Raw genomic sequence first — 27608 nt, 5'->3', positions numbered from 1 at the left:
AGTGCGGCGCTGGGGGGTATTTATAGAGGGAGTGGGCGGTAAGGCGGAGGGGAACGGGGCGGTGGCGGCCGGCGGGCGGTGCGGGGCGCCATCAATGGCGCTCGGCCGCTTGCGGCCGTCGCGACGCGGCGTGGCGGGGAGGGCGCCGAGCTCCGCACGTGGGGAGGAGCAGCGTGGTGCGGCACAGGGGCAGCGCGCGCGGTGGTGGCGACGGGTGGCGCGGCGGGCGGCGCGGCGTCGTGGCTTGTCCGCGCGCGTGTAGGCGACGGGCGGCGCGGCGGTCGGCATGGCACGCGGTGCACGCGCGGGCGCGCGCGTGGGCACGGGTGGACGCGCGCGTCGCAGGGCCGGGCAGGGCGCGTGCGCGGCGCACAGAGCCGGCGCACGGCCGTGCGGTGCTCGGGAGCAGGGGAAGGAGGGAGAAACAGGGAGAAGAGGAGGAAGGAAGGAAAAGGAGAAAAGGGGAAAAGAAAAGAAAGGAAAGAAAGGAAAAGAGAAGGGAAAAAGGAAAAGAAGGGGAGAAAAGACAATGGGGAGAGAAAAAAAAATAACGCGTGCCGGCGGGATTCGTGCGCGTGACACACGCACGCAGCGCGAGAAGAACAGCGAGGGGAAAGGAAAACGCGTCGACGCCAATCGCGGCGGCGGCCGCGGCCGGTCGGCCACGCTCGTACGTCGTCCGCGCGCTCCGCGAGGAGAACAGCATCACGCCGGCGCTGATTGCGGAAAACGGTCGCGCGTGAGCGGTGCGGGATGGGACGGCGGTCAGGCTCGCGTCGGCCGTCAGTGTGACGGTGAAACGGAGAGAATCAGGGTTTTACGATGAATAAATTTTCGGTCAGAACACTTTAACGCGTAGTTTAAATTTGAAAATTTCGAGGCGTCACACTTAACCATTTTCCAGTGTTCTATCCCTGGATTACTCTGGAATCTGCCAAGTACCCCGGTGACAAATGCCAAGTCAGGGCGCGTACATACTTGAGCATACTATAGACTTCCAACAGCTGAAGCATATGGTACCGCTTTCATCTGATCGATTTCATACTGATTTCTGGGACACTGAAATTTCCCATAACTATCGCCCTTGACTATAGGAGCAGGTGTTGGCTTACTCGCATGCATACCGTACTTCTTTAGTACCTTTTCTAGGTATGCTTTCTGCGATAATCCTAAAACCCCTTTGCTTCTTTCTCGGTGAATCTCGATTCCTAAAACGAATGAGGCTTCACCTAAATCTTTCATATCGAACTTTGAGGACAAGAATTTCTTTGTCTCCAATAGTAGATCAATATCACTGCTAGCAAGCAGAATATCATCCACATACAGAATAAGGAAAACAAATTTTCCATTCTTAAACTTTGCGTAAATGCAGTTGTCCTCCTCATTTTCTTTGAAACCAAACTTTCTTACGATTTCATCGAATTTCAAAAACCACTGTCTGGAGGCTTACTTTAATCCATAAATGGATTTCTTTAGATGACATCCCATCTTTTCTTTTCCTTCCACGACAAAACCTTTTGGCTGTGCCATGTAAACATTCTCATAAAGGTCCCCGTTGAGGAACGCCGTCTTTACATCCATCTGATGTAACTCTAAATTATAATTTGCCACTAACGCCATTATAATTCTGAAGGAATCCTTGCATGAAACAGGAGAAACTGTTTCATTATAATATATCCCTTCTCTTTGCGTGAAATCTTTCGCCACAAGTCGCGCTTTATATCTTTCTATATTCCCTTTGGAGTCACATTTTGTCTTGTAGACCCATTTACAGCCTACTGTTTTGGGTCCTTTAGGAATTTCTTCTAGATCCCAAACATCGTTGGTACTCATCGATTTCATTTCATCTTTCATGGCTTCCAACCATTCAGATGAATGAACACTTCTCATGGCTTCTTCAAATGAAGTGGGGTCACCCTCCATCTGAATTTCCTCGCTATTATAGATTTCATAATCGTTTGAAATAGCGGGCTTTCTAGTTCTTTGAGACCTTCTCGATACCTCAGCTATCGGCACATCTTCTACTTGGGGCTGCTGTTGCTCCCCTTCATGTGCTGCTATCGGTTTTGTCGGATCCTGAAGGACAGGTTCCTGATTCTGGCTCGTCGCCGCAGCTGGAGAACTAACAACAGGTGCTGACACCGTAGGTGAAGCAGCAACAGGTGGAGAAATAACAACAGGTGCTGACACCGTAGGTGAAGCAGCAACAGACAACACGAAAAATGGATCTTGGATCATTGGAGTAGGTACAAAAACTCGTTTCTCTTCAAGGTCAATCTTTCGAGCTACCGTGCTCCCCCTCATCATCTGATCCTCCAAAAAGACAGCGTGTCTCGTTTCTACGAACTTTGTATATCCATTAGGACAGTAGAAATGATAACCCTTCGACTTTTCTGGATAGCCAATGAAATGGCAACTTACTATCTTAGGGTCTAACTTTCCAATACTTGGATTAAATACTTTCGCCTTAGCTGGACAGCCCCACACATGTAAATAATTTAGTTTGGGTTTTCTCCCTGTCCATAACTCATATGGTGTTTTAGGCACCGACTTACTCGGTACGCGATTAAGAATATGAATAGCGGTTTTTAACGCCTCCATCCATAAATTAACCGGTAATGTGGAGTAGCTTAGCGTACTTCTCACCATATCCATTAAGGTACGGTTACGTCTTTCAACGACTCCATTTTGCTGAGGCTCGTCCGGTGTAGAGTACTGAGCTACTATTCCATTTTCCTATAGAAATCTTGCAAAGGGTCCAGGAATTTGGCCATACGGGGTGTGTCGACCGTAGTACTCACCTCCACGGTCAGATCGTACTACTTTTATCTTAAGATTTTGCTGATTTTCTACTTCAGCCTTAAAAATCTTGAATTTATCTAATGCTTCTGATCTTTCTTTAATTGGATAAATATAGCCATAACGCGAATAATCGTCTGTAAACGTTATAAACGAATCATAACCGTCTACAGACTTTATGGGAAATGGACTACAGATATCTGTGTGCACTATCTCCAAAACCCCTGAACTGCGTTTGGCTCCTTTCTTTATTTTCTTAACGTACTTTCCTTTAACACAATCGATGCAATGTTCTTCATCTGAAAAATCTAACGGATGAAAAATATTTTGTTTAATTAATCTCTCAATTCTCTCCCTCGAAATATGGCCTAAACGACAGTGCCATAATTTCGCTGAATTTTCATTATCGCATCGTTTGCGCTTATTGCTTGCGTCGTTAGTCGTACGTTCAATACTCGTAGTATTGCTAATAGAATTCACAGTCTCATGCATAGGCAACATATAAAGTTTATCTTATCGGATGGCAAGACCAACACACTGACTATTAAATATAATCTCATATTGTTCTTTGCCAAAATGGCAATCATAACCATCATCTGCCAAACATGATACTGAAATTAAGTTTCTAGACAAAGAGGGTACATAAAGAACATTATGCAACTGGAGACTAAAGCCGTTCTCTAATTCTAACGTGAGTTGACAAATTGCTTCAACATCGGCTCTAACTCCATTGGCGACTTTCAGCCATCTATCCCCTCTTTGTAGCATCGTCCTTGTACTTATACCCTGCAAGGAATTAGCAACATGAACAGTTGCACCTGAGTCAATCCACCAAGTAGATTTAGAATAACTTACGTACAGGGTCTCATCTATAAATGTGATAACGTCCTCACCTTTCTTAATTAAATGCTTTAGAAAATCTGGTCAGTCTTTCTTGTAGTGTCCTATCTTGTGACACCACATGCATTGATCTTTTTCAATGTGCAGTTGATCTTTCTTTGCACCCTTGCCTGGGTGAGTCGAAGAAGAAGAAGAAGTGGAACCTCGTTTGAACTGAGGTTTCCCTTATGGCCTCGTGTATTTGTCAGAAGAGCTGTTTCTTTTGTTGTGCCTAACATAGTTGAGCGTGTCACCATGCGAGGCTTTAAGTCTTTTCTCTTCTTGCACACACATTGCGATGAGCTTCTCTAGGTCTCATATCTCTGGGCTGATGTTGTAGTTAACAACGAAAGTTTCAAACTCTTTTGGCAGGGAAGCCAGAACCAAATGGACAACGAAAGCATGAGGAAGCTCCATGTCCATAGGTTTGAGCTTAGATGCCATGTTGCTCATCTTCAGTATGTGCTCTCTCACACCACTGCCAGTGTACTTGTCATTTACTAACCTCTGAATCAGAGTTTGCGCATAAGCTTTTGAAGAGCCAACAAATTGACTCTCAACTTTCTTCAAGTACTCAACTGCGGTGGCGCAATCTGGGATTGCTCCCCTGATACTGTCTATAATGGAACTCTTGATGACCATCAGGCACTTTCTGTTGGAAGAGTTCCATTTTGCTCTCTCAAGATCATATTTCATTTGAACATTTGCATGTTCTCTTTGGCGAGCTTGCCAAGCGGCAGAGCTCTCATCCGGGTCCCGCACCAGTTCCTCGGGACCAACGGGAAACTGTGAGGTGATAGCTAAGTCAATATCTGACAGTGCGAGAGCCACTTCTAGCTTCTGTGCCCATATCCCGTAGTTGGAACCATCCAACGGCGGTATAGTATTAATAAAAGTCATTGCATTAGATCCTGAAATTTAAATCAAGAAAAGTGAGAACTGCTTTATAAAACAATAATTGCATATCTCAATTCAACGTTGGTCAATATTAAGACATACAAATAACTAGCTGCATTAATTCTAAAACACCGTTGGGCAGAATTAGAACAAATGCATGGAAACTTGCTGAAAAATTATAATACTGCTATTATCAACGTTGGTCAGGAAATAATAATATTATAATGGAAGAAACCATAAAACTGACTCCTTTAATTATAATGTCCCGTTGGTTCTAAAATAATTAAAGGATAGAACTTAATTAAATTTGCAGCGGAAAAATTAAACTGTGCTTACTTTCAGAAACATTCTAACTTACTATCTCTCTATAGAATTTATCACGTTGGTGAAAATAAAATAGAGATTAAACCATACAAGAAATGTCTAGAAGTATTTCTGAAAAATTAGTTAACAGAAAAGTACTGTTCATTTGGCCCATCACGGCCCAGTGTAGCCCAGCCCAAAACGCGTCACAGTGCGCGCGGGGCGCTAACCCGCGCACCAGGCCGCAACCTGGGCCTGGGCCGGGAAAGCTGTGCCCCGCCTGGGCCAAAAGCGGCCCGCACACCCGCGGAACGACCGCGACCGTCCGATCGCGATCGACTGTCGCGCGTTGATCCCGGCGGATCAAAACCCCCTCGCGAGCCGATCTCCCGAATCCCTAGCTCATTCTCTCTTCGCTCCCAGTGTTTCCACCTTTCACCCACGCGAGCGAGGGAGGGAGACGACGGCCGGCGGCTCGGAGCGAGCGGCGCCACGGCGGGCCCCCTCGCCGGCGCGCGCGGTCACCGCAAGGTGAGCGCGCCGCCGTCGAGCGGCTTCACTTGTGGCGCCCAGATCTACGGCGCGGCGAGCGACCCATGTCGGGTCAACGGCTCGCGCGGCCTCCGTCCACACGAGGCCGGGGACCTCGCGGGATCAGGTCAAGGCGCCAGCGTCCCGGGCGCGTTGACGACGGACGGCCCAAGGGAAAACCAGGTAAGTTCCCCTTGTACCGTCCCTTTCTGTTGTGAGCTAGGGTTAGGGTTAGGGTTAGGGTTTGCGGGTTTCACACGGGGTGCGTGTGTTCTTTCACCCCGAAAGGGCTCAATCTTTCTGTTCTTGCTGACTTTCGACTTAATACAAAATCCCCTCCTTCTAATTGCTGTGCAGGATTCTTACCTGAGACTAACTACACTTAGTTAGGCTTACTGATACCATTGATGGAACTTAGTGATCGACTAAGTGCTAGATAGCTCGGTGATTAGCTAAACAAAGATAGAATTTGAAACTAACCGAGAGTGAAACAGAGAGAAAGAGGGATGTGCCGTACCTCCGGTTGATGACGCGAAGAAGAGATCTAGCCGGAGTAGAGGTCGAGGGTGAGACGGCGGCGATGCGGTGCAGTGGCTGTGGAGCTTCCCGTCGCTTCAGCGCCCCTTAGATCGGATCGGGCTAGGGTTTTGGTGGGGCTACAGGCAACGCGGTGAACCTCGTTCCGCGTGCGCCGCCCCCACCTCTTCTTTTATTTTGGCGCTGCGCGACGGGGGCCCACATGCCATTGGCTTGGCTGTGCGCCCCCGATCGGGGCGCGTAACAGACTCCGGATCGGTCGTTGGACCGATCCGGGGTTGAGATCAAACTAACACATAATGCACAGGAAATCAGTAAGAAAAATGAGTAGGCCATCAGTTAATTAGTCGAGTACAGAAAACATGCCATTTGTTGTTAAATTAATAAGAACCAGATCAATATCAGTTTTTAGGGCTATACTAAAAATCATTCTCTTGACTGAACTTCATTAGAATGGAGGCTGACGGAAACCAGTTAGGCAGTTACCTGTGTGAATTCTAATTGCTAATGCAACCAAAGGTAATCAGGCAACCAAATCACGAGCGGAAGTAAAATCAGTTATCACTCACCGTGGCGTGCAATTGCTGTAGTTTGGCGTCTACAACACTCTGATGGCGCCTCATACAGGTGATCCCACTGCTCAACCCACGACCTCACGTCCAAGCTTCCACCGCTGAACGAAGCACGCCATGAGCGGCCGCGCCGGCATGTAGCGGGAGCAGGCGAGCGACGCACACAGCCGCGCGGCTCCATCGAGGTCAGGGGCAGCGGGGACGCGAGGTCGAGGGCGCAAGAGCAGCGACCGTGCAGAGGGCAACCATGGGTGCGCAGTCGGGGCGGGCCATCGACTGCGTCGCTTCACGTGGATGGCGGCGGCACTGATGGGCCTCTGCGTCAAGATGGAGCGCATTTTGTGGAATCAATCGATCGCTTGCCGCGGATCCGTCGCCACAGCTAGCCAGAATCTGATCGCAGGGGCACAGGCCGATGGAGCGACCAGAAAGGATCAGACGACGCGTAGTAGAGACCGGTAGGACGAAGAAGCGGAGCGCGAGGCGACGTACCGAGCGTGAAGAAGAACTTTGCGGCGATGATTTGGCTGGTGATGGCGAGTGCGGGACGGTGGGTAGAGGGGTTGGGGTTGCTGCGCCTGAACCAGCGATCGGACGTCTCCAGGTGGCTCGCGGCAGAACGATTACCAAGAGCGGAGGCTGGAGAGGGATCGCATGTCGCGGTTGATACGGGCTGCCGTTCCTGCGGGGTCGAAGGTTGAACCAAAAAATTATCCCCCAAATTGAGCATAGGTTCATGCCCGTGCATTGCTACGAGTGTAAAAATCAATATCGCCTTAATACAACGTACAAATACGATATCGCCTTAATACAATGTACAAATACTTTGAAGTGTTTCATATAATACCGTGGTTTCTAAAACTACTATAGTGTTTTGGAGTGTTTGGGTACCAGAAAATATGAATGAAGTTTTCTAAACAGTAGTTTCTCAATACCATGGTATTTTACGAGTTTCTAAACATTTACGGGTACCCTCTTTTTCTTTTTCTAAAACTGAGAATTGTGTAGCTTCTCAAAGTACACCTCACATTTTGTGATAGTTTATCAAACACAAATTAGTGACATAAAACTTGACAATTATCGATTTCTCCCTTGCAATATTACCTCAAAGCTTTGGAGTGAAAAACAGTGGCATTCTAACAATGGTTTCACAAAGAGAGGCAATGCAAACTCTGCAGTCCTCAAACATAATTTCAATTATCATCACAACCTCAATACATAGCCTAAGCCATGTTCACAAAATCAATTCATGAACTTTTACATGAAGTCAGGCAAATTGTAGATGGCGAGTTTACACCAACTTCACCTCAACCTTGAACCTACAAGGCTACAATAAAAGGCCGATTGGCCCTCGACCCTTTTCTTCAGTGAACACTTCTCTGCAAGAAGTGTGTGAAAATACAAAATAAGTGTGCAAGCATCAACACAAACAAAGCATGTATCTTTTATTATCTTAATTTTTTCCATAAACATGAATACTTTTGTAAAACAAGTATTTCAGATAGCAGCATTCAGTGTATTGCTCGGCATTTTAATTCTAGCTTCCTATACGACATGTAACAGTAACATTAAGTGGTTTGTTGCAAAACTCTTTACCTGTCAAACTAACATCGCACAAGAAAGCTTTGTACTTATGTATAAAAAAATAAATGTACCGTGGGACTAAATCCACAGAGATGGTCTAGACTATAAAACTATTAACACAGAAAGCAGGCTCAATCATATTTTTTGGGAATTCTTTTGCCTTACCCATTTGAAAGAGCTGGTGGTTCTCATGTACTCATGATTATACTTCAAAAAGATTTCTGAACTCTTATTTGAAGGTCATATTCATGGTCCAATACACCAAGTCTGCAAGCAACTCAAAGGGAAAGAAATCACTATAATTTAATTCAGATTATATATATTAGGTCGAGCAAAGGTAAAATGCAAATCAAGCACATTGAACTTACCTGTAGGGAAGCAACAACACATGGTTATCTGATATTAACCTCTGCAGATCCGAAACCTGACTCATTACCAAAGAATAAATAAAATGTTCCATATTTCTAGTTCTCAAAGGTAGAAATACTTACATGCTATCTAGGGAACAAAAAGTTCTTGTTGTAAACATTTCTAGTTCTCCGGGTTGTTTAGATTGGAAGCCACTGCAATCCAAAATCCAGTCATTGTCATTTTTCAAAAAATGTTATGCAAACTTAAGTGGAAGCTAGGATGCCCCTCCGCATCCAGTCAGGTTTGGTGAAAGAAGGATATAGACATACAGTTACTAAAAGCTTGAATCAACAAGTACAAACTCAGCAGCATGTATCATCATTTGTTTGGGATAAATGAATGCAGCAACCTTGTAAGGTCACAGCAGACCAGCACACCAACACCATATAGAAAGATTCCTTCAAATGAGACAGCCGAATTCTTGGAACAAAATTTGGAGTTGCAATAACAATGCAACCAAAAGGAAGGAGGAAATTGTAGCCTGTTTTTTATCTTCAAAGTTCCATCCGTAGTTAATGTATTTCATCAAACAGTTTGCAGGCAGTCCAGCAACCTGTGAAATTGTAAGCACCAGATCAGGGTCGGCCCTCACCTTCGACGAAGTAGGAGGCCGAGGGCCACCCCCGCACGGTGGAGAAGGAGAGCACCTGCTCCTCCGTCATGGGCGCTTAGAGCTCCATGACCTCGACCGTGCCGCCCGCGTCCCCGACGAGCCCATCCGCGCCCCTTGCGGCTGCGATCCGGCCCACGAAGGGGAGACAGTCGGGGATGGCGTGCCGCACCATGACGCCGTGGATGGCCTCCTCCAGGTGCTGGATGACCGGATCTCCACCACCTCGACCGACGGGGAGGCGATAGAGGACCCGGGGGCCACGACGCCCTCCTCGATGAAGTCGATCTTGATGACATCGACATTGGTGGTGAGGTCGTGGAGGGAGGCGGACGCGGCGGTGGCGGAGGGGGAGGGGGAGGGGCGGGCGAGGAGGCGGGCCATCGGCGGCGGCGAGGCGACGGTGGTGGTGGTGGTGGTGGTGACGAAGACAGAGATGGAGACCGAAGAGATAGGGACGGGGAGGAGATGCCGCTACGGCGCTAGTTCGTCCATGTGATATGTTGAGGGAGGCGCTCCGGACGCGGGTGTGGAGGCGGCGGCGGCGTCCCGAAGCGATCGCGCGGCGACGATCTGGACGGTGGCATGGAGGCGGAGGAGAATGCCGGGGGGGTTGAGGGGGGAGGGGGGGGGGGAGGGGGGCGCTCGGGGATGTGCGTGCGGGGTGCGGGAGCGTGGTGCGTGGAGGCGCGGAGGAGGATGCGTGCGTCACGATCTGTCCTAGCGCTTGATCCAAAATCGAACGGCTCACGCTGATCGGTGGCAGAATGACGACGGGGGAGGTGCGAGGGTCGCACAAAAAAAATTGTCCCCAATTGGTTCTGTTAGGAGTAGAGAAAAAGGTTTTAAGGGTGCGTTGGTCTTACCTCTTGTGCTACCGTGACGCCCTCGCGCTAATCCTCCTGCCTCTAGAAAATCTCCACCGCGTGATGTTTTGAGATCACTGCTCGCCCAGATCAGCCGCGCTCACCATCACGCCGCAGCCCACGTCTTGACCATTGCCGCTGCCTCCTCCTCCGCTCCATTGCCCCTGCCTCCACCGCCACGCCACTCCTCCGCTGTCCCCTGCCTCCTCTGCACTCGAGGGCCACAACCGAACAGTGGCGAGGGACGGCGGATCCATCTGTTAAACCGCCGCCGCCGCTGGAGGTCGGATGTAATACCCTAATTTTTAAAATAGGAATCTAAATAAATGTTGCTAGATTTTTTTAGAACCCATAACATTTTTATTCAATTATTTTAATTTTAGAGCATTTACCATGAATTAATAGTAATTTTCTTAACTATAAAAATAAATATAAAAAATATAAGTAAATATAGGTCATGTGCATTTCATGCCGCATTGTATTATTTTATTACTTGCCTTCTATTTGAATTTAAATTTTAAATTTAAATGTATTTGAATGCATTTCTTTTTCCTTCTCTCTCTTTTTCTCCTCTTAGCCCGGTCCATCTTCTCTCTCCCTTTTTCTTTTTGCTCCACGCGGCCCAGCCCAACCTAGCCTTTCCCTTCCTTTCCTTCCTCCCGCACGGCCCAGCCAAGCTGGCCTTTTTTTTCTCTCCACCGCATGGCCTGGCCCAGCCAACCCACCGGCGCCCAGCTCTCTCCTCTCCCTTCTCTCTCGATGACAAGCGGGCCCCGCTTGTCGAGCGCGTCTTCCACCTCGAGCCAGACTCAGGTTTAAACCCGAGTCCGACTGAGGCACGAGTCCCGGCCTCCCCTGCCGCGTGATGCCTTGGGCCCGCACGCCAAGACCCCGCGGCCGCCCTATAAAGCCGCCGCCCCGTGCCCTAGGCTCCACACATCTCGCAGCCGCCGCCTCTTTGCCTTGAAGCCCTAGCCTGAGCCGCCATCGCCGCCAAGCTCGGGGACGCCGCCGTCTCGCCGCTCCGCCGCCACTTCGTCGCCCCCGCCCGCTGCCGAAACTCCGCGTGAAGGTGGACATCGTCGCCGGCCCTTTTTCCCTCTATTTCTCCGCCTTCTCGCGCGCGCAATGTCTTGCCGGAGCTCCACGACCGCATGCCGCTGTCGTCCACCTTCCTCGGCCCTCGGCGCCTCGTCCCAACCCCTTAAACGCGTTCCCCTCCTCGCTCTCTTTCTCCCAGGCCAAACCCGAGTCGAAACCGTGGCCGGAAGTCGCATTTACGCGATTTCCCGATGAGTCGCCGCCACCCGTGCCACCCCAACCTCGCGTAGCCGTCCGATCCAGATCCGACGGTCTAGATCAAATAACCCAATACCGGTCAACCCTAGGATATTTTGCACTTTAGCCCCTAAGTTCTATCGAAATCAACCCATAGTCCACGAAAATTCAAAAGTATTCACAAATAGATCCTTTTTCTTCCGTTTAAGCCCCGGTCCTTTTCTAAAATAGAACCCGCCATCCCTAGCTCCTCTGTTTTTCAATCTAAACCCTAGATTTAAGGTTTAATTATGTTCTAGCCCTCGGTTTCTCTGCCCAGAGCCCTTCTAGTTTCAAATCTTCTACAAATAAGCCCCTGGAATCATATTGTAGCTATAACTTCTCCATTTTAACTCCGTTTTCATTGATTCTTGTGCTCATGCGACCCTTGCGACATATACAGTAGCTTTATAATGTCGTTTTGCTCTGTTTATATTGTTTGATGTATTATTTCTTATTTATTGTACTTATTTAGTTGTATGTACTTGTGTGTTATGATAGACGGTGCGCAGTTCGAGGGTCCGCAATGTGGCAGAACCGCCTGAATTATTCCGGCTCAAGTGCGCTAGTCATCACTATACAGCCGATACTAACTCAACGCACTTCAAACGGAACAACTCATTGGTCTGTCGGGTCTCCGCCCGATGCAACCACGGTTCAACAGGATCGAAGCAGGTTTACCTCGCACGAGGGCGAGTTTACAGTCGCACAACAGCTCATCGACTTTTAATTCACAGAGTATTAAATATTATTACAAACTGGTTCAAACTTAAGTAATAAACAAATATTGTTTGAAACGACAAGCTAAACATGCTTGTCAAGTTCACAGCGGAAGAGAAATTAACATGCGACTACACACGTCGCGAGGGTTGACACCACACTCAGCCTGAAGTATGGCATCATTTAGGAGGATCACTGCCAGCCGGGGACGGATCCCACTCCACGGACCAGCCAAGCGGAACAGAAGTTGGCCATGTAGAATTATCCGTGGGGTTTTCAAAGGTCATACCTGAAAATTTTCACTAGCAAGACTGAGTATACTAATACTCAGCAAGGCTTAACCGCTTTATGGTATACTTAGCCATGTAACTAGACTCATGAAGGCTTGAAATGGTTCTGGGCTTAATTTCAGCTGAAAAGCAACAAAGAATATGAACTAACTTTTATATTTTAGCTATCAGGTTCTAGTTGCATTAATCATTCTAGGTTAGCACCTATACTAGACAAATAAGGTATGGTTTAGCATCCATCCAGTTTATCCCATAATGGTTATTGTTCTTACTCTATGTGGCAGAAGGAATAAGCAGTCTCAATCTCCGCGAGAAACGGACGATTCTAAATCGAATTTCAAACCTTGCAAGGTTAAACCTAACTCACACGCTTGGAACATCCAAAGATCGTTCCGAAGCAACCGTGTCCCTCATATTCCGGGTTATGGATCAGGGCCACCACAAGCGACTGCAGGACCGTACGCACACCAATTGTGCAGGACATACGTCTGTAGCGTGACTACATGATCGTACTCCTATCTGCTACGCAGAACGTACTCCCACATATCAGTGCGTGTGTACAGTAGAAACCAAATAATCGAGTGGTGGAGACATGTCCATTTGCCGGGCCATTCAGGTACTAGGCTTACCGCTTTACCATATTTCGCGGCATGTGGCTAATACTTTCAAACGCTTAGCCACCACTACCACACACTGCGACCTTAACAACTTTTATCAACACAGACGGGGTAACCTTCTGAGTCATGATATTGCACGTGACCCCGTCCATCATCCTTATAGTGATTGCAGAATAGTAAACATTCAACTCCTATATCGCGCGAGTGATAGGAAATCACCCGACTTCTGCCAGTCCTATTAACAGAGCATTTATCCGATATGGACTCAGGCACAATACATAGGTTCCTAGTATTAATGCACCTAGGGTTCCATTTCAACTCATAGACTTAATGCAAGATATAATATATAAGTATAAAATTGTAGTAAATTGAAATACTGGGTTGTGCACCGGGGCTTGCCTTCTTGAGCGGGGCTAGGGTCAGTGGTGTCAGAAACTTCCGAACTTTGGTTCAGGGCTTCAGTTATAACCTCGGCGACGTTCGCAGGATCTTCAGAAAATCCTTGCTCATGTCCCGGGACTAGCTTGTAGTCTCCGTCGTCGAGTGTCGTTGAGTCTACATGATATGCAATGATTTAACTTAAACGGTTCTCAAGTTAAGAGTTTATTTCACAATAAAGTTGCAATCCATAGATTATTATACTCAAATTCACAAAGCAAGAGGGTTAAATATAAACTTATTATTGGTATTCTAATCCAATTATCCTAATTAATTGAATTAGATTAATAAGTTTGATTTTTAATTTGAAATTTATAAGGGCTATGGCCTTGAATTTTTGTGGATAAGCTTATTCCTAGTGGATAAGCTCCCTATGTATTTTTCATAATTTTCTGAAAATAGACATTAGGGTATTTGAATTTAGTTCAAATTTCAGGTTTAAATGCAAACCCTAATTAAAATAGTGTTGTAAATTCCTAAAATATTTACTATGGACTATTCTATTGTAGATCATCACATGGTAAAAATATCTATATATAAAATCCTTAGTAGCATGCTTAATTAAATTTAAACCCTTTCAAGCTTAATTTGCATAAGTTTAAACTAACTTAAGCTAGAGTTCAGTACTATAGTTGAAAATTGCACACAAGTTCATTCATAACATAACCAAATTACATACCAAAAATCACTATCAATAGAGCTAGCATGCAAAAGTTATGCTCAAACTACCCTCTTGTTAAACTTTAAAATAACTCAAAAAGCATTTAGTTTTAAACCAAACTTTAGTAACAAAAGTAGTCGAGTTCAACTTCTAGAGTACAACAAAACTAGTTTGACAATTTTTGGAGTTTTCCATAAATTTCTACAAATTTTCCAAGATCACTGATTTTAGATTGAGGAGAGGGACTGAAATTTTGCAGCCAGACCCTCGGAAATATTTAAATCAATGCAATTGGGTCCTTGGTTCCAGGGAACAGAGAGGCTGAAGCTTGCCGATCGAATTTCGACGACGGCAGTCGTTGGCAGCGAGGGGAAACCGATCAGGAATGTTCAGGGGACTAGGGCGGTCCTAGCTAGGGGTGAAGTGCAGGTCGGGGTTGGCCGGAGGGGATAGAACAACGGTGAACCGAGGTGGCGGTGATGGAGCTCAATCACGGTGATGGTGTTCCGGCGTGATGGCTCACCGGCGGTGGACCAGAGGTGGGGGAAAAACTTCAGGGAAGCAAGACGGTCCGGATGATCACCTTGGCGAGGGTTGCGGTGGTCGGGCAGATGGGTTCCCACGGCGACCGTGACGACGGCGGAAGAGAAGGTCACCGGCGAGCGTCGGGATGGCAAAATTGGAACTCATAAGTAGTCGAGTGAAGGGTGGTGATTTTCACAGGATCATGGCGAAGCTAGAGGAGGGGCTGTCGTGGATCGGGAGAAGCTGTGGTGATCTGCCCACGGTGAGCAGAGAGATCGCCGGCGAAGAACTCGAGCGGCGACGGTGGATTTGAAGTTCAGTGTAAAATGCGAGTGCAAGGGAGAGCGAAATGGAAGGAGGAGAAGCTACTGATTGTTTTATACTAACAAAGAAGGGTGGGGAAAGCACGCACGGCGCTAGGCACGACGGCGGCAAGGTGGCGGTCGGGCAGAGCTCGAGCATCAGCGAGGCGATGTGGAGCGCTCGGAAGAGAACCAGAGGGGAGGAGCTAGAGCGGCGGCCGGCCTGGAGACGATGCGTGGATGCTACGCGAGTGAACAACAGCGCCAGCGGAGCGGCAGCGGTGGTGAGCTACGGCGGCGATGGCAAGCAGCTGCTGGCGGCTCGAGCGGCGGCGTGGCACGCCTGGGAGAGGCCAGCATGGGGGGAGCTAAGGCGGTGGGTGAGCTCGGGGGCGACGCGTGGAGCGGCGCTGGAGCAGGAGAAAACCTCGGGCGGCGCGGCACGACGGCCTGTGGCGGCACTGCTGCGGGGCAGAGGAGGTGGTGCAAAGGAAGAAGAACAGTAGAGGGGCGCTAGGGGCTGATTTGCAGATTCAAAAGTTTCAGGAACCTTATTGTAAACCTAAATTTCTCACTGTTCTAAAGCTCCAAAGATAAAATGGTCAAAATAAAAGTTGTAGAACTTTTCAAACCCTACAACTTCTATTTAGGGTTCAACTTAAAAAATTCCAGGGATGGGGCTTTCTTTTAAAACTTTGGGCTCAACTTAAACTTTTCAAGGTTTTTGTCCTAAGTTAGGTAAATTTCATGCAACCTTGGACTTAAATGCAAGTGTAGGTAAGGTAATGATGACTAACACTCTTACACTTTGATCCCTAGTGAAAATTTAAGAGTTACTTTTGTAATTCAACCATTTTACACAAAAGGACTCATATTTTTAAATTAATTACACCTAGATCCTTATTTTCACATATGCACTCCAATTCACACATTTCAATATATACATTTCACATCCTTCCTAATATTTTTCGATTTTGACACCTAGGGTGTCACACGCAAGAGCAAGACTTTGAAGACGTTCCTAAGCAGCAGCAATACTTTGACGAAGGCAAGTGGTCCTTGATCATATTACAGTCCTAATAACTTTCTAAATACACATATTTACTTTCTTTGCATGCATGAGTCTATAATATGATGGATCCCAAACTAAGGATGTGCCTAGTTTCTTTGAACTTCCTTGATTAAATCTGGGTTGTTATATTTATGTTGTAGCTACGCTAGTTGCTTTTACTTAGATTTTAGTTGAATAACCTGGAAATTACACTGCACTGGTTTAACTTCATATTCTGGAATAATTTATTGGTAATAACTTCAACAGCATTGCATTAATTGGAATATGGAGAACCACCCAGGAAAATAGTGCAACCATAATACTACATGGCTCTGGTCTTGGCTAATTAATTAGAAACTTTAGCTTGTAATGGTCTTACCGAAAGGGCAAGAGGGGAGTGCGTTGATGGGGTATAGTTTGGTCCTCTTGGAGGCTTTGTTTATGGTCCTTAGCTAAAGTATCGCCTCATTAGGGAGGGTTATGACCACTGTCAGACCCGGGACCACGGGACTGTGTACATAACGTAGTTTAAAGAGGTTTAAGAGATTAAGTCCATCTTATCTCTTATTTATCTTATTTATCTCTTATTTATCCCGTTTAAATAAGAGGTAAGGCTAACCGATACAGGAGGAATCTACTTGAGATATGTTCTGCTACGATTCCTTAGCTGGTGTTGGTTAGTATCTTTGTAACACTGGCCTCTCGGATATATAAGGGAGGACAGGGACCCCTCTCAGAACAGACAATCTTTAGATCATTCTACACCTAAGGCAATACAAACCACCCCACAGGACGTAGGGTATTACGCATCTAGCGGCCCGAACCTGTCTAAGCTTTGTGTTCCTTGTTCCTTCGAGTTTCTGATCTCAGCGTCTCCTCACACAAAACTTACCACCTTGGGTATATCCCTCGGTGGGCAGCCGGTCAAACACCGACAGCTGGCGCGCCAGGTAGGGGAGCGCATCGAAGATCCACTGGCAAACTCGATGGCATCTTTCTAGTTCACCAGGTGGCGGATTGCTACCTTCATGCATGTGCATCGGTGGATCGATTCATCGAGTTCGAGATCGGATCCTTCAGCGAACGGCTACATCGACCTCGACTACTCGGCTCGACTTCACCTCGCGCTTCAACGTCGATGCACCGCGGCCGTCGAATCGACGACCCGGTTCAACTTCGGCTTGTGCTGCAATATCCGCGCACAGCAGCGATGAGTTCGACTACTTCGACTTCGCGAGGACGATCGGCAGCCCGCCGACGACTACTTCAACTACTCGTCTCGACTTGAAAACTAGTCGGAATCGACTCCGACTAGTCGAGCTTCATCAACAAAACGTCGCAGCTCCATCAACGAGCTCCACGGCTTCATCGACATTCGTCCACAAATCAGGCTAAGTGATTTATACCTTTGCCGACTTGCTCTTCACACGATCAGCTACCTTTTTTTTACGCCTCTCGACGGGCATGAAACCCTTGGGGGCTACTCCATGATCGACTACTTATCCGTGTACTACTCTCGATGGGCATGAAACCCTCCAGAGCTACACTTCGCCAACTACTTATCCGTGTACGACTCTCGATGGGCATGAAACCCTCCAGAGCTACACTTCGCCGACTACTTTATGCGCACCGCGCATCCTCTTTGTCGCATGACAATTTCTTTGTCTTCTCTTAACGGTTGCTAAAGTATTCGGGTAGCACACGCCTTAATCCGTGAAACCTCGACTCTTCTGTAAGCCTATGCTCCTACGCGTGCATGCGGCTAAGCTCCCTACGCTATGTTCTACGGCCATCAGGGATCAGGTGCTTAAACATAATAGGCTAACTGCCCGGGGAAATTACATGGCCTAGCAAGAGCAAGACGCGAAATTTTTACACCGAATAAATTTTGGTTCCTTCATATTACTACTGAGTACTACTCGGTATCTTCGTATTATGCTACATAACGTATGCATTGTCTTTTTTCAGATCAAACTTCGGCAACAACCCTCCAGGCAGCACGGCGTGCCATCACAGTTCCGCTAGTTCCCAAGCTCAGGGGCTGGGCGATGCACACTACTCGACATGGCTCTTTCGGCTCTTCTGGCTCGTAAGCTCGGGGGGCTGGACGCCGCAAAACTACTCGAAGATGACTCGTGTGCAGACTGGGAGTGCAAAAGAAACCCTAAGTCACCGCGCGGTTAAATAAATCAGCGGGAGGCTTAATTTCATTATGAAGAAGGCGAAGAGTTTTTCTCGGGATTTCATTTTTACACTGCATGCCACGACTTTGGATCCTTATCTCCAAATTTAGGAGATTTGGATTCAAGGCTCGGGGGCTGCGGGATACATGGCATCGACTGCTTATTTTTTTAAATTTATTTGAAAAGTAAGTAAGGAAGATTCAAGACTAATGTGACCCTCAGCCTGATTCACCGATTCAACCTAAGGCTCGGGTTCTACTCCATATGGAGTGCGATTTTTCAATCGCACACCATATTAAAAATATAATTCGGGGCATGAGTATCTCATAGCTTCGATGCAGCCAAGTAAGTACTCGAAGGACTTCAAGACGGAGCTTTAAAAGAAGCCGAAGACTACTTCGAAAGTACTCGATAAGCCTACAGTACTCAGCTACGAAGAGCTCGGGGGCTTGTCAGATCCGGGGCCACGGGACTGTGTACATAACGTAGTTTAAAGAGGTTTAAGAGATTAAGTCCATCTTATCTTTTATTTATCTTGTTTATCTCTTATTTATCCCGTTTAAATAAGAGGTAAAGCTAACCGATACAGGAGGAATCTACTCAAGATATGTTCTAGTACGATTCCTTAGCTGGTGTTGGTTAGTATCTTTGTAACCCTGGCCTCTCAGATATATAAGGGAGGACAGGGACTCCTCTAAAAACAGACGATCTTTAGATCATTCTACACCTAAGACAATACAAACCACCCCACAAGACATAGTGTATTACGCATCTAGCGGCCCGAACCTATCTAAGCTTTGTGTTCCTTGTTCCTTCAAGTTCCTGATCTCGGCGTCTCCTCACCCAAAACTTACCACCTTGGGTATATCCCTCGGTGGGCAGCCGGTCAAACACCGACAACCACTGCGGCCTGAAGCCTTAGCGAACCATTGCAAGTTAGGGAATCTTTGTAAAGATTTTATAGTGAATTCCTGCCACTCACCTCGTAAGTGTTTAACTGCCTTGCAAACCCGGGCATTAAGGGAAATACGAGTTGTGGGTAAAGTGTACAACCTCTGCAGAGTAAAAACTGAATATATCAATCGTGCTCACGGTTAAGGGCAGCTTGAACCCTCACATGATAATTGAACTTAAAGATGAACTAAATTGATATGTTTTATTCATGATGTTGTTACTTATCTCTTATATTTATTTAAGGGTTTGTATATATTTACACTTAGTTAATGCTTGCTAAATAAAACTTGGGCAACTAAAAATGCTTATCGCAGTCAAACCATGTCGGCTTTTGCTTAATTTTGGCCTTGCATATCATATAATTTACTCCACTTGCTGAGTACCAACCATAAGTGTACTCACGCTTGCTTTATTAAAATCAATGCTGCTCAGAACAAGATAATTTTTCGGAGTTCCCTGAAGATTTCGAAGAGTACTAGGCACATGTCTCCCAGTCATCTACCTGTGAAGTTGAAATCCGCTGCTAGTTATAAATGTTTATTTATTCGTTTAAGATTTTCAGTTATGTAATAAAGTACTATATTACTCTCTTTTATTATGATATTGTTCAGGTATATACTTGTATCGTCTATCGTATATGTGAAACTTTGCTAGCGCATATACGGGATTCGGTTCCTTTGCAAAACCGGGACGGTTCTTTTTCTTTCCTCCTCCCGGTAAAGCCATCCAAACCCTAGCAGTTCCCCTTCCCTGTCGCCTCCTACCTCCTCCATTCGGCCATCCCAATGCCCGATAGCTCCTCATCCCCCGTCCTCAGGAGGGACTATCTTGACTGCCGCCGCCGCCTGCCGGAGCACGCCAGTCTTGTGCTGCCATTGGCAGCCACAAGAGCTGGCGAGGGATGGAAGTTCAACCTCCCCAATCATCCCTGTCTGGTAACCCCACTCTCCTGGATTGGATTCGTCTATAGGCGGATGCTCTAATACTCTTCAGTATTGGATTGTCTATAAAGCCATCGTTGGTGTATGATTGCTGGACTGCGGATTGAGCATCTTGAGTGCAAGGAAAAGGGACTGTTTGTCCTTTTGTTTGTACGTTCAGACACTTGGTAGTCGGGAAATTGATGTCATTCTGGTTGGATAAAAGATTTGTCTCACCATATTGCATAGAAAGATTTGTCTCACCAGTGGCCTTTTGATGAATCTACCTTGGCTTTTTCCAGATTTTCGATTCCATCTGGTTGTTTCTGTATTTGCAATCTGCTATTCATGGCTGAGGAGAGAAAAGTTGAACCAAACATCAGTTTGTTTGCTATATGCTCTCCTGGCTCTGGTGAAAGCGTTCAGCAGGTTACTTGCAGTATGGTTAGTTTCTAACTCACAAATGGCTAATTGTTTTACTCTGTCTACATTTAAATTGTAGGATTATGCAACTTAGTGCCCATGTTCATTGTTGTTTGCCTCGGTGAATCTGTTCAAGATTGTCAGTGTGGTGTTAATTTCAGGTCTATAATGATGCGGAGAGCATTTTTTTAAAAAATGATAGATGTTTTGGCCTTGATTTCACAAAAATAGAGAATAACTTTTGAATGCTTTTCTGCAAAGAGTGGTTACAGGTTGCAGGGGCAACACTACCTCATTACAGTTTCATGAAGTTTTGAGATATTTTTCTTGTTCACAAGCTGTATTTTTCCTTATGAGGAGCAAAACTCAGCTTGGCACTTACTTCACTGTGTTTGCTTTCCAAGTTGTTGTTGTGTTTTTTTTTACAAAGATGTCCAAGTGTTTTGACAAACTGAGGAGAAAAATACAGTTGCATCCTTGTCACCCGTCTAGATTTAATGCTCTGGTGTAATTAGCTTGTTAATAAATCAATTTTCGGTAGTGTTAATCAGGTAGAACATAAATGCTTGTACAGATGAAGGAGAGATCAGCTGCTACAAGTAGCTAGCAACATGTTTGTATGGTTTCTTCAGAAAGCAGCGTACTTGCATATAGGTGAGCAATTTAAGCCTGATGCTATATTTAGGCGATTGCATATTTTCACTTGTTGCAGGAGGTGATAGGAGTGCAATTTGTTCTTTTGGTTTTATTGTTTCAAGTCCAAGCAAATTAAAAGATTATTTCTGTTATCATGATTGTGATTCCGGAATTGAGTAAATACCTCTGCTCAACTTTGTCATGGTCAACATTACGTTTTCGAGTCCATTAACCTGCCTGAATTTTGTGATTTTGGAGCCCCATGTGCCTCTTCTTGGAACCATACCTAGAGACACAAACATGGATATGCTCCCCACTGTGACGGAGGCTCTTTACAAGCTCTTGGCTCTCTCCTCCGTGTCTGAGTTCAATTCACGGGTTCCATCCAAGTATTTTTTGTGAGTATTTGCTGCTATTTTTTCTTTATTGTGTAGTACCAAGCAAGTATTTTTGTGATTATTTCCTACCATTTTTTCCGCATAGTATCACTAAGGCAAGCATGCACTTGTTTTGATTGAACTGTATTTCTTGGTGCAGGAGATTTCAATAGTCTTTACTGAACTGATTAGTGTGAGTTTTATTGGGTGCTCAATATCGGCATTAACAAAGGACAGCAATATGACATCTCTTGCAAATACCTTACCTGTCATGCAACATCATTTCTCGGTAGTTGCAAGCAAAACACAACTCCCTTCTATTATCTCAATCTACAGTATGTTATTCCTCTGTATATCTTTGCAACCGTCTCAAAACTAAACTATGTGTTAAAAATAATAAAGTTATAAAGGTATTTCTGTGTTGGATACTTGAATAATTTTTTTTCATTTTGAGATCTACACTTCTTGTATGAATGTATTTGATCCTTTTATCGCCTGTAGCAACGCACGGGCACTGACCTAGTAAATACTATTTTTGTTTGATTTGCTCTTTTTAAGAGAGTTTATTTTATTTGGGGAGTCACAGTTTTGAATTTTCAGAGCTGGCCAAACTGAAAAAGTTGACAGCATTAAATGACCCAGCACGAGCATGGTGCCATAGCCTGATGTCAATCTGCCCATTGTTCTTTTCTCACTCTTCTCTCAATTTCTTATGATAATTCGGCAAACTTCGTGGTGATTGTTGCCAAAGTTTTGGCAACTATAAATTTTGGCATCCATTTGGTTGGAATCCAAAAAAGTAGCCCACCTCACAAAGTACTTGCCAAAATTTTGGCAAAAAATTCTTGCCAATATTTTGGCCTACCCTAGTTTTGGCAAGGCAAATTTTGGGATGAAACCAATCAGGCTCTAAGACCCGACTTCTCTCAAGAGATGATCAAGATAAGTATTTCACATCAAAACTCATTGTTTTAAATATAATAATCATCATGTTAATAATTCCAATTCTTTTATGTAATTCCACTGAGGAATGAGGATGGATCTCATGACCATTGGTTATTATTTTTATGGTATAAGGAGAGAACGGGGACTATACATCCACCACTTAATCCTGGTCATGAGGGCGAAGTTGAAACTCAAGCAACACCACCAACAGGCCAGAAACCCCACTGCCAGGATCTACAAATGTTCACGCATCATCGTCAACTATCAGTAAAAATAGGAAGATCAAAAACCCACCAGAAATGTCTTTTGAGAGATGAATTATGTTTGCAAAGCGTAATATATGGATGAAAGATCTGCAAACTTGGAACACTAGAAAAGTGGTACCGCAAGCTTAAAAAGAAATGGAGTAGCATGATGCAGGCTTCAGGTGCATTTTGTTTGCTTTTTTTAGGTTATAGATAATTCATGTTTGCATATTACACTTAGAATAACATACATTAACATGGATGTCTATAGATGTTTCCAAAAGCTTGCGGCACTTTGGATGTGTGCATCTTGATTTTTACCCCTCAATATTTGATGACACGTGGGAACTTATAATCTGACAATGGAGCAGTTGTTTCTGTTGCTTGAGCTCCATCACGGAATGGTGGATAGGTAGTCCATTTGCTCTCGAACATAGTAATGCGTGGTGTGGCCGTGTGAATGTGTGACTGCATGAGGTGCGAGTTGAGCATCATAGCAGGCATACGGTGTTCCATTGTGGGGAGGTCAGCCCTGGTGTCACACCTCACATAGGGCCACGCCCAATGCTGTCTCTTAGCTGCCGCAAATTCGCTGATGGGCTGTGACGGCTTTGTGCCTGGAATGGTGGGCAGTGGCGGAACCAGCTAGGTAGCACTATATGCCTTGGACTACCCTAAATTTTGAGATTTTCTCTTTCAGTAGCTAACAATTTATAAACTTTAGCACAAAACATAGAACATGTGGACACATGTACTGGTTAGGACTACCCTAAACTAAAATCCTGGTTCCTCTACTGATGGTGGGTGGAGCTAGGCATGCAGACCATTGGGGATACTCCACAAAAGGATGGGTTATTGACTGCTGAGCACAGTGATTTACCACTGGATTTATCTAAACTCATCAAGATCAGCTGATCCTGATAAAGACCTCTAGCTCCTACACCGGCCAGGCTGTGCAATGCTGAGTAGCCCATTTGGCCAGCTATATCCTAAGAAATCTGCCGTTAAGAAGACAAATCTCCAAAATCAGTAATTAATTAAGTCTAATTCTTCCCTTTCAGTCACACAAAACTAAGTCTCCAACAGTAACAAAATGTTAACTGATCACTGTAATTTAAAGAATAATAAAAGACCTAATGCATAAACAGACAGAAGCTTCATGATCCCATGCTATGATTACCCCTTGTGTTAATCCATACTATCTTTGATAGATCGTAATACTATCTTTGCCCAACTATGCGTCTAAGCCACTACAATGAACTAAGCAAAATGCTTGGAATCACTAAAACAAAGATACAGGTCAATGCAGAGTGATATTTGCTCATTGAAATCATATTGAGACACTATTGTTATTAGCAACTAATAATGATCCAGCAAAAATGGCAATCGTACAATAATGATCTTCTATGTGTTAACAAGCTCAGGAGGAACTAGGTGTGACTAACCTTTTTTTTTCATATTTGGACCCTTTAAATGTCATCAGCATAAAGTTGACTTCAAAGTTCATGCAAGGACACCTAACTGTGAGGCATGAAAAATCTTACCCGTTTCCACCATCCACCGCTGGTGTAAGGTAAGAATGATTAAGTGAGTAGAGTGTGGCAATGCAGACTGCAATCCTTTGCAAACGCAATAAATGTCTTGATTTCTGAAAAGGAACTCCAGCACTCTTCGAGCTCCCGAAGTAACATTTCGGGACCCTTTGGTTCGGCTTCGGGAGCCAGATTCGCGGCAAGAAATTTGGAATCGCAACCAAAGGGCTCAGCAACGCGAAGCGATTCCTCGGAATCGATCGATTCTCGCAGTGGAACGACGCAGCTGCCCGCACCCTAGATTTCTGCCGATTCGCACAAGTAATTACCCGCACTGCCACTCGTTACAACTTACTACTTCACGTTTCTTTCCCGAGCGCTATTCTTTCCCCACCCCGACTCCTCTCCCCATCCCGACTCCTCCACGACCTGCCGCCGCCGGCGCTGGACCTCCTCCCCGCCGCGCCCCCTGCCGCCCCCAACGCACCACCCAGCCGCGCCGCCCACCCCCCCCCCCCCCGACGCCCTCCCACCGCCCCCCCGACGCGCCCCCAGCCGCCCCCGCCGCTCCCCTAGCCGCGCCCCCCGCCGCCCCCCCGAGCCGGCCCCGCCGCGCCCCCCGACGCGCCCCGCCGCCCACCCCCTGCCGCGCCCCCTGCTGCCCCCCGGACGCGCCCCCCCGCCGCCCGCCGCCCCTCGGGCTGGCCCCGCCGCGCCCCCTGACGTGCCACCCGCCCCCGCCGCCGCCCGCCCTCGACGCGCCGCCCGCCCCCCGTGCTAGTACGCGGAGGAAGGAGAAAGGGATAAGGAACGGAAAAAGGGAGAAGGGAAAAGGGAAAAAAAGAAAGAAGAAAGGAAAAATAGAAAGAAAAAAAGAGGAAAGAAATACAGAGAAAAAAATGAAAGAAAAAAAATTGTTCAATTATTTTTATAACGTGAATATATATTTTGTATAAATTATTATATATGTCAAATATTAACAAACATGAATATTTCCTTTCCAAAATGGTCATCTACATATCCATGCGATTAATTAGCATATAAACAGCCTTATGGGATCTCAGAGGCATAACAGACATTTCTTACAGAAATCCACAGCTGACAGTTGTTTCAACCAAACAGCTTTCAGCTTTCCCACAGCTGTCAACTCACAGCAGCTTTCCCACAGCTGATTCCAGAAATCAGATTTTTAGAAATCCACAGCTGAACCAAACACACCATTCATTGTGTCATTCATTGTGTTCTATGTACAAGGTCAACCGCAAAAGAGTAAGTCCTCCTATTTTACAGCTTCCTAGCAATGAAGACACAGATAGACTGTACAAACGTATGTCTCCTGAAAAAACAACAGCAGCAGGGCTTCACAATCACAGAAATCTGAAACCAATAAATGAAAACATGAAACTAACCATACAAATGTGCCTAGCAGGATATATTGCTTGACCACTAACACGGAACTAGTAATCTGAAAGGCTTATGAATATAGATCGATATCAAGGGGATTGTGTAAATAATAACCCTCCACCAACCAGGACTAGTAATTTGGAAGTGTATAGCTGACTAAGAATATCCTGCAGCTCATGCCTAAAAATGCTACAGCTATTATTTTTCTACCTGAATCCTAGTAAGCTAACTCTCTACAGCACTACAACCAAGGCCAACATATTTAATGAATATTGAACTGAGCTTTGTAGGCTAGCAAGATTTGATCAAACCTTCACTGCTTTTTTCCAGAATAGCTCCCTCATGGTTCTCAAATGGATCCAGCATATTAAAGAGTTCGATCATTCAGAATATGAGGTAACTGTAGGGTCGTCAACCGTGGTCTCTTCATCTACAGAGGTAGCTCCCTCACGGTTCTTAAATAGAGCAACATGCTTCTGGTAGTCTTCAAGCTCCTTCTCCAGCTTCTCAATAAACTGGCTGGTATGTTCAAGAGATTGTTCATACCTATATTTCTCCAATGCCTACAAACAGATGTCAGCATTAAATAAACTGAGCACATTGAGTGGTGGTTGTAGTTAAAAATAAAAGTAAAATATAGGAAGCACTAAATAAGAATGTATATTTGGACATCAAACTGCATAGGTTACAACAGCACAGAACTAATTTGACTTACCTTCTGCTTCGAAAGAGTATCGGGAGGTGACATGACCTTTGGCTGCACATAGTTCTTCCCTCGATAAAATATAATGGTATTATTGGGTTTGATATCAATGACTGTGCCTTTGCTGAGCCTTGTTAGTTCTTCGGCATACTCATACACTTGGCCAGGCCGACAGGGCTTGCAAGCCACCTTCACAGTCTCATGCTTCTTCCAATGGAGGTGCATGTTGAGAACCACACCACCAAAAACCCCTCTCCTCCCAACGGGAACATAGTTCTTCTTCTTATCTCCAGTTCGCTTGAGGTAAAACTTCTCCTCCTCAGTTAAAATCTCAGGGTCATGAACTGGTTCCGGTGTCCTTGGGACCTCATACTTCCTCAGCTTCTCAATCAGCCATTCCTCCTTTCTCTTAGCCTGAATTTCCACGAAACAAACTGTTAACGCACACATTAATACAACCAAATCTCCGAATTCAATGGTAAGAGAACACGAAATAATGCACCAGCATTTAGTGGAAAGTTCAGACCTTTTCAAGCTTGTACCTGATCCTAACTTCGGGATTGGGCGACTTCATCTTCTTCTTGGCCTTGAGACGGTACCACTTGAGCTGGTTGACCTTGGCTTTCCTCGACATTTTCTTCTTCGGCGGCTGCTGCTTCTGGCCCCCCTTCTGCTTCGCACCTTCCATGTCGCGGACCGAGAACCTGGCGAACCCACCGTCCGTGTCCAGCCTAACCGCCGTGCTCCCGCACCTCACGGGCTGGCGAAAGCACCGCCACCAGCTCCAGCCATGTGCCTCCGGTCCAGACCCACCGCACGGACGCGCGAACAAGGCGGCAGGAGGCGACGGCGCCGAGCCGCACATTCGATCCCATGAACCACTGATCAACAAGCAGCCAGTTCAGCACGGAGATTTGACTAACCACGAACCAGCGGTTGAACCGGTAAGCGGCGAGGCAACGAACCTTATGGAGGCCAGACGCGCGGAGGAGCGAACGGGGCCCCGCCGTAGGATCCGCGCCGCTAAGGCCGCCATGGCGACGGGCCCTCGAGCTGCCGCCGCAGCGGGCAAGGAGGATGGGGGACTCCGCCGGCCGCCGGCTACCGGCCGCCTAGGGTTTAGGCCTCGAAGCGAGAGAGGTGGGTGTCCGCTAGGCGGGCGGCGAGGGCACGAGCTGCCGCCGCGGCGGCGACGGCGGAGGGGGGCAGTGGAGTGGCGCGGCGTCCGGCGGGGCCCATGGGGTTTTAGGCCTCTAAACGGATGATGGTGGGCTTCCTCTAGTAGTCTAGATGGGCCATACTGTATAGGCTCGGCCCAGCTTGGTTGAGAAATTAGGACATGGCGAGGCGGTGAGAGGTGTGGTGGGGGCGCCGCG

At 46.3% G+C, this 27608-nt stretch overlaps 1 protein-coding gene, 4 long non-coding RNA genes and 1 pseudogene across 7 annotated transcripts; 1 reads left to right on the top strand and 5 right to left on the bottom strand.

The window, feature by feature from the left end:
* Nucleotides 1–3318: 3318 nt before the first annotated feature.
* Nucleotides 3319–4084, bottom strand: LOC112890288. The gene is made up of 2 exons (XR_003228300.1): nucleotides 3693–4084; nucleotides 3319–3585 (listed from the first exon to the last, which is right to left on the bottom strand). It is a non-coding gene; the product is annotated as an uncharacterized LOC112890288 (long non-coding RNA).
* Nucleotides 4085–4168: 84 nt separating this feature from the next.
* On the bottom strand, nucleotides 4169–7192 carry LOC112890287. Its single transcript, XR_003228299.1, has 3 exons — nucleotides 7011–7192; nucleotides 5927–6911; nucleotides 4169–4589 (listed from the first exon to the last, which is right to left on the bottom strand). It is a non-coding gene; the product is annotated as an uncharacterized LOC112890287 (long non-coding RNA).
* A 1342-nt stretch (nucleotides 7193–8534) lies between these two features.
* LOC112889755 lies at nucleotides 8535–9745 on the bottom strand (annotated as a pseudogene).
* Nucleotides 9746–19746: 10001 nt separating this feature from the next.
* On the top strand, nucleotides 19747–21850 carry LOC112888818. Of its 3 annotated transcripts, none has more exons than XR_003227937.1 (3): nucleotides 19747–19982; nucleotides 20270–21424; nucleotides 21564–21850. It is a non-coding gene; the product is annotated as an uncharacterized LOC112888818 (long non-coding RNA). The 3 variants fall into 3 exon arrangements; XR_003227938.1 differs by having other exon boundaries at nucleotides 19747–20411; nucleotides 20965–21424; XR_003227936.1 differs by having other exon boundaries at nucleotides 19747–21424.
* Nucleotides 21851–22327: 477 nt separating this feature from the next.
* On the bottom strand, nucleotides 22328–24281 carry LOC112888820. Its single transcript, XR_003227939.1, has 2 exons — nucleotides 24138–24281; nucleotides 22328–22582 (listed from the first exon to the last, which is right to left on the bottom strand). It is a non-coding gene; the product is annotated as an uncharacterized LOC112888820 (long non-coding RNA).
* Nucleotides 24282–25183: 902 nt separating this feature from the next.
* On the bottom strand, nucleotides 25184–27453 carry LOC112888817 (uncharacterized CRM domain-containing protein At3g25440, chloroplastic). The gene is made up of 5 exons (XM_025955157.1): nucleotides 27198–27453; nucleotides 26759–27113; nucleotides 26245–26646; nucleotides 25841–26092; nucleotides 25184–25461 (listed from the first exon to the last, which is right to left on the bottom strand). The coding sequence occupies exons 1-4, from the start codon at nucleotides 27266–27268 to the stop codon at nucleotides 25910–25912; spliced, it is 1011 nt and encodes a 336-aa protein (XP_025810942.1). The 5' UTR covers nucleotides 27269–27453; the 3' UTR covers nucleotides 25184–25461; nucleotides 25841–25909.
* Between the last annotated feature and the right edge of the window lie 155 nt (nucleotides 27454–27608).

The sequence above is a fragment of the Panicum hallii genome, chromosome 4, assembly GCF_002211085.1.
Source record: "Panicum hallii strain FIL2 chromosome 4, PHallii_v3.1, whole genome shotgun sequence".
In the NCBI taxonomy this organism is placed as follows: domain Eukaryota; kingdom Viridiplantae; phylum Streptophyta; class Magnoliopsida; order Poales; family Poaceae; genus Panicum; species Panicum hallii.
Note: the sequence above shows the minus strand (reverse complement) of the source record. Positions and strands in the feature narration are given on the sequence as shown.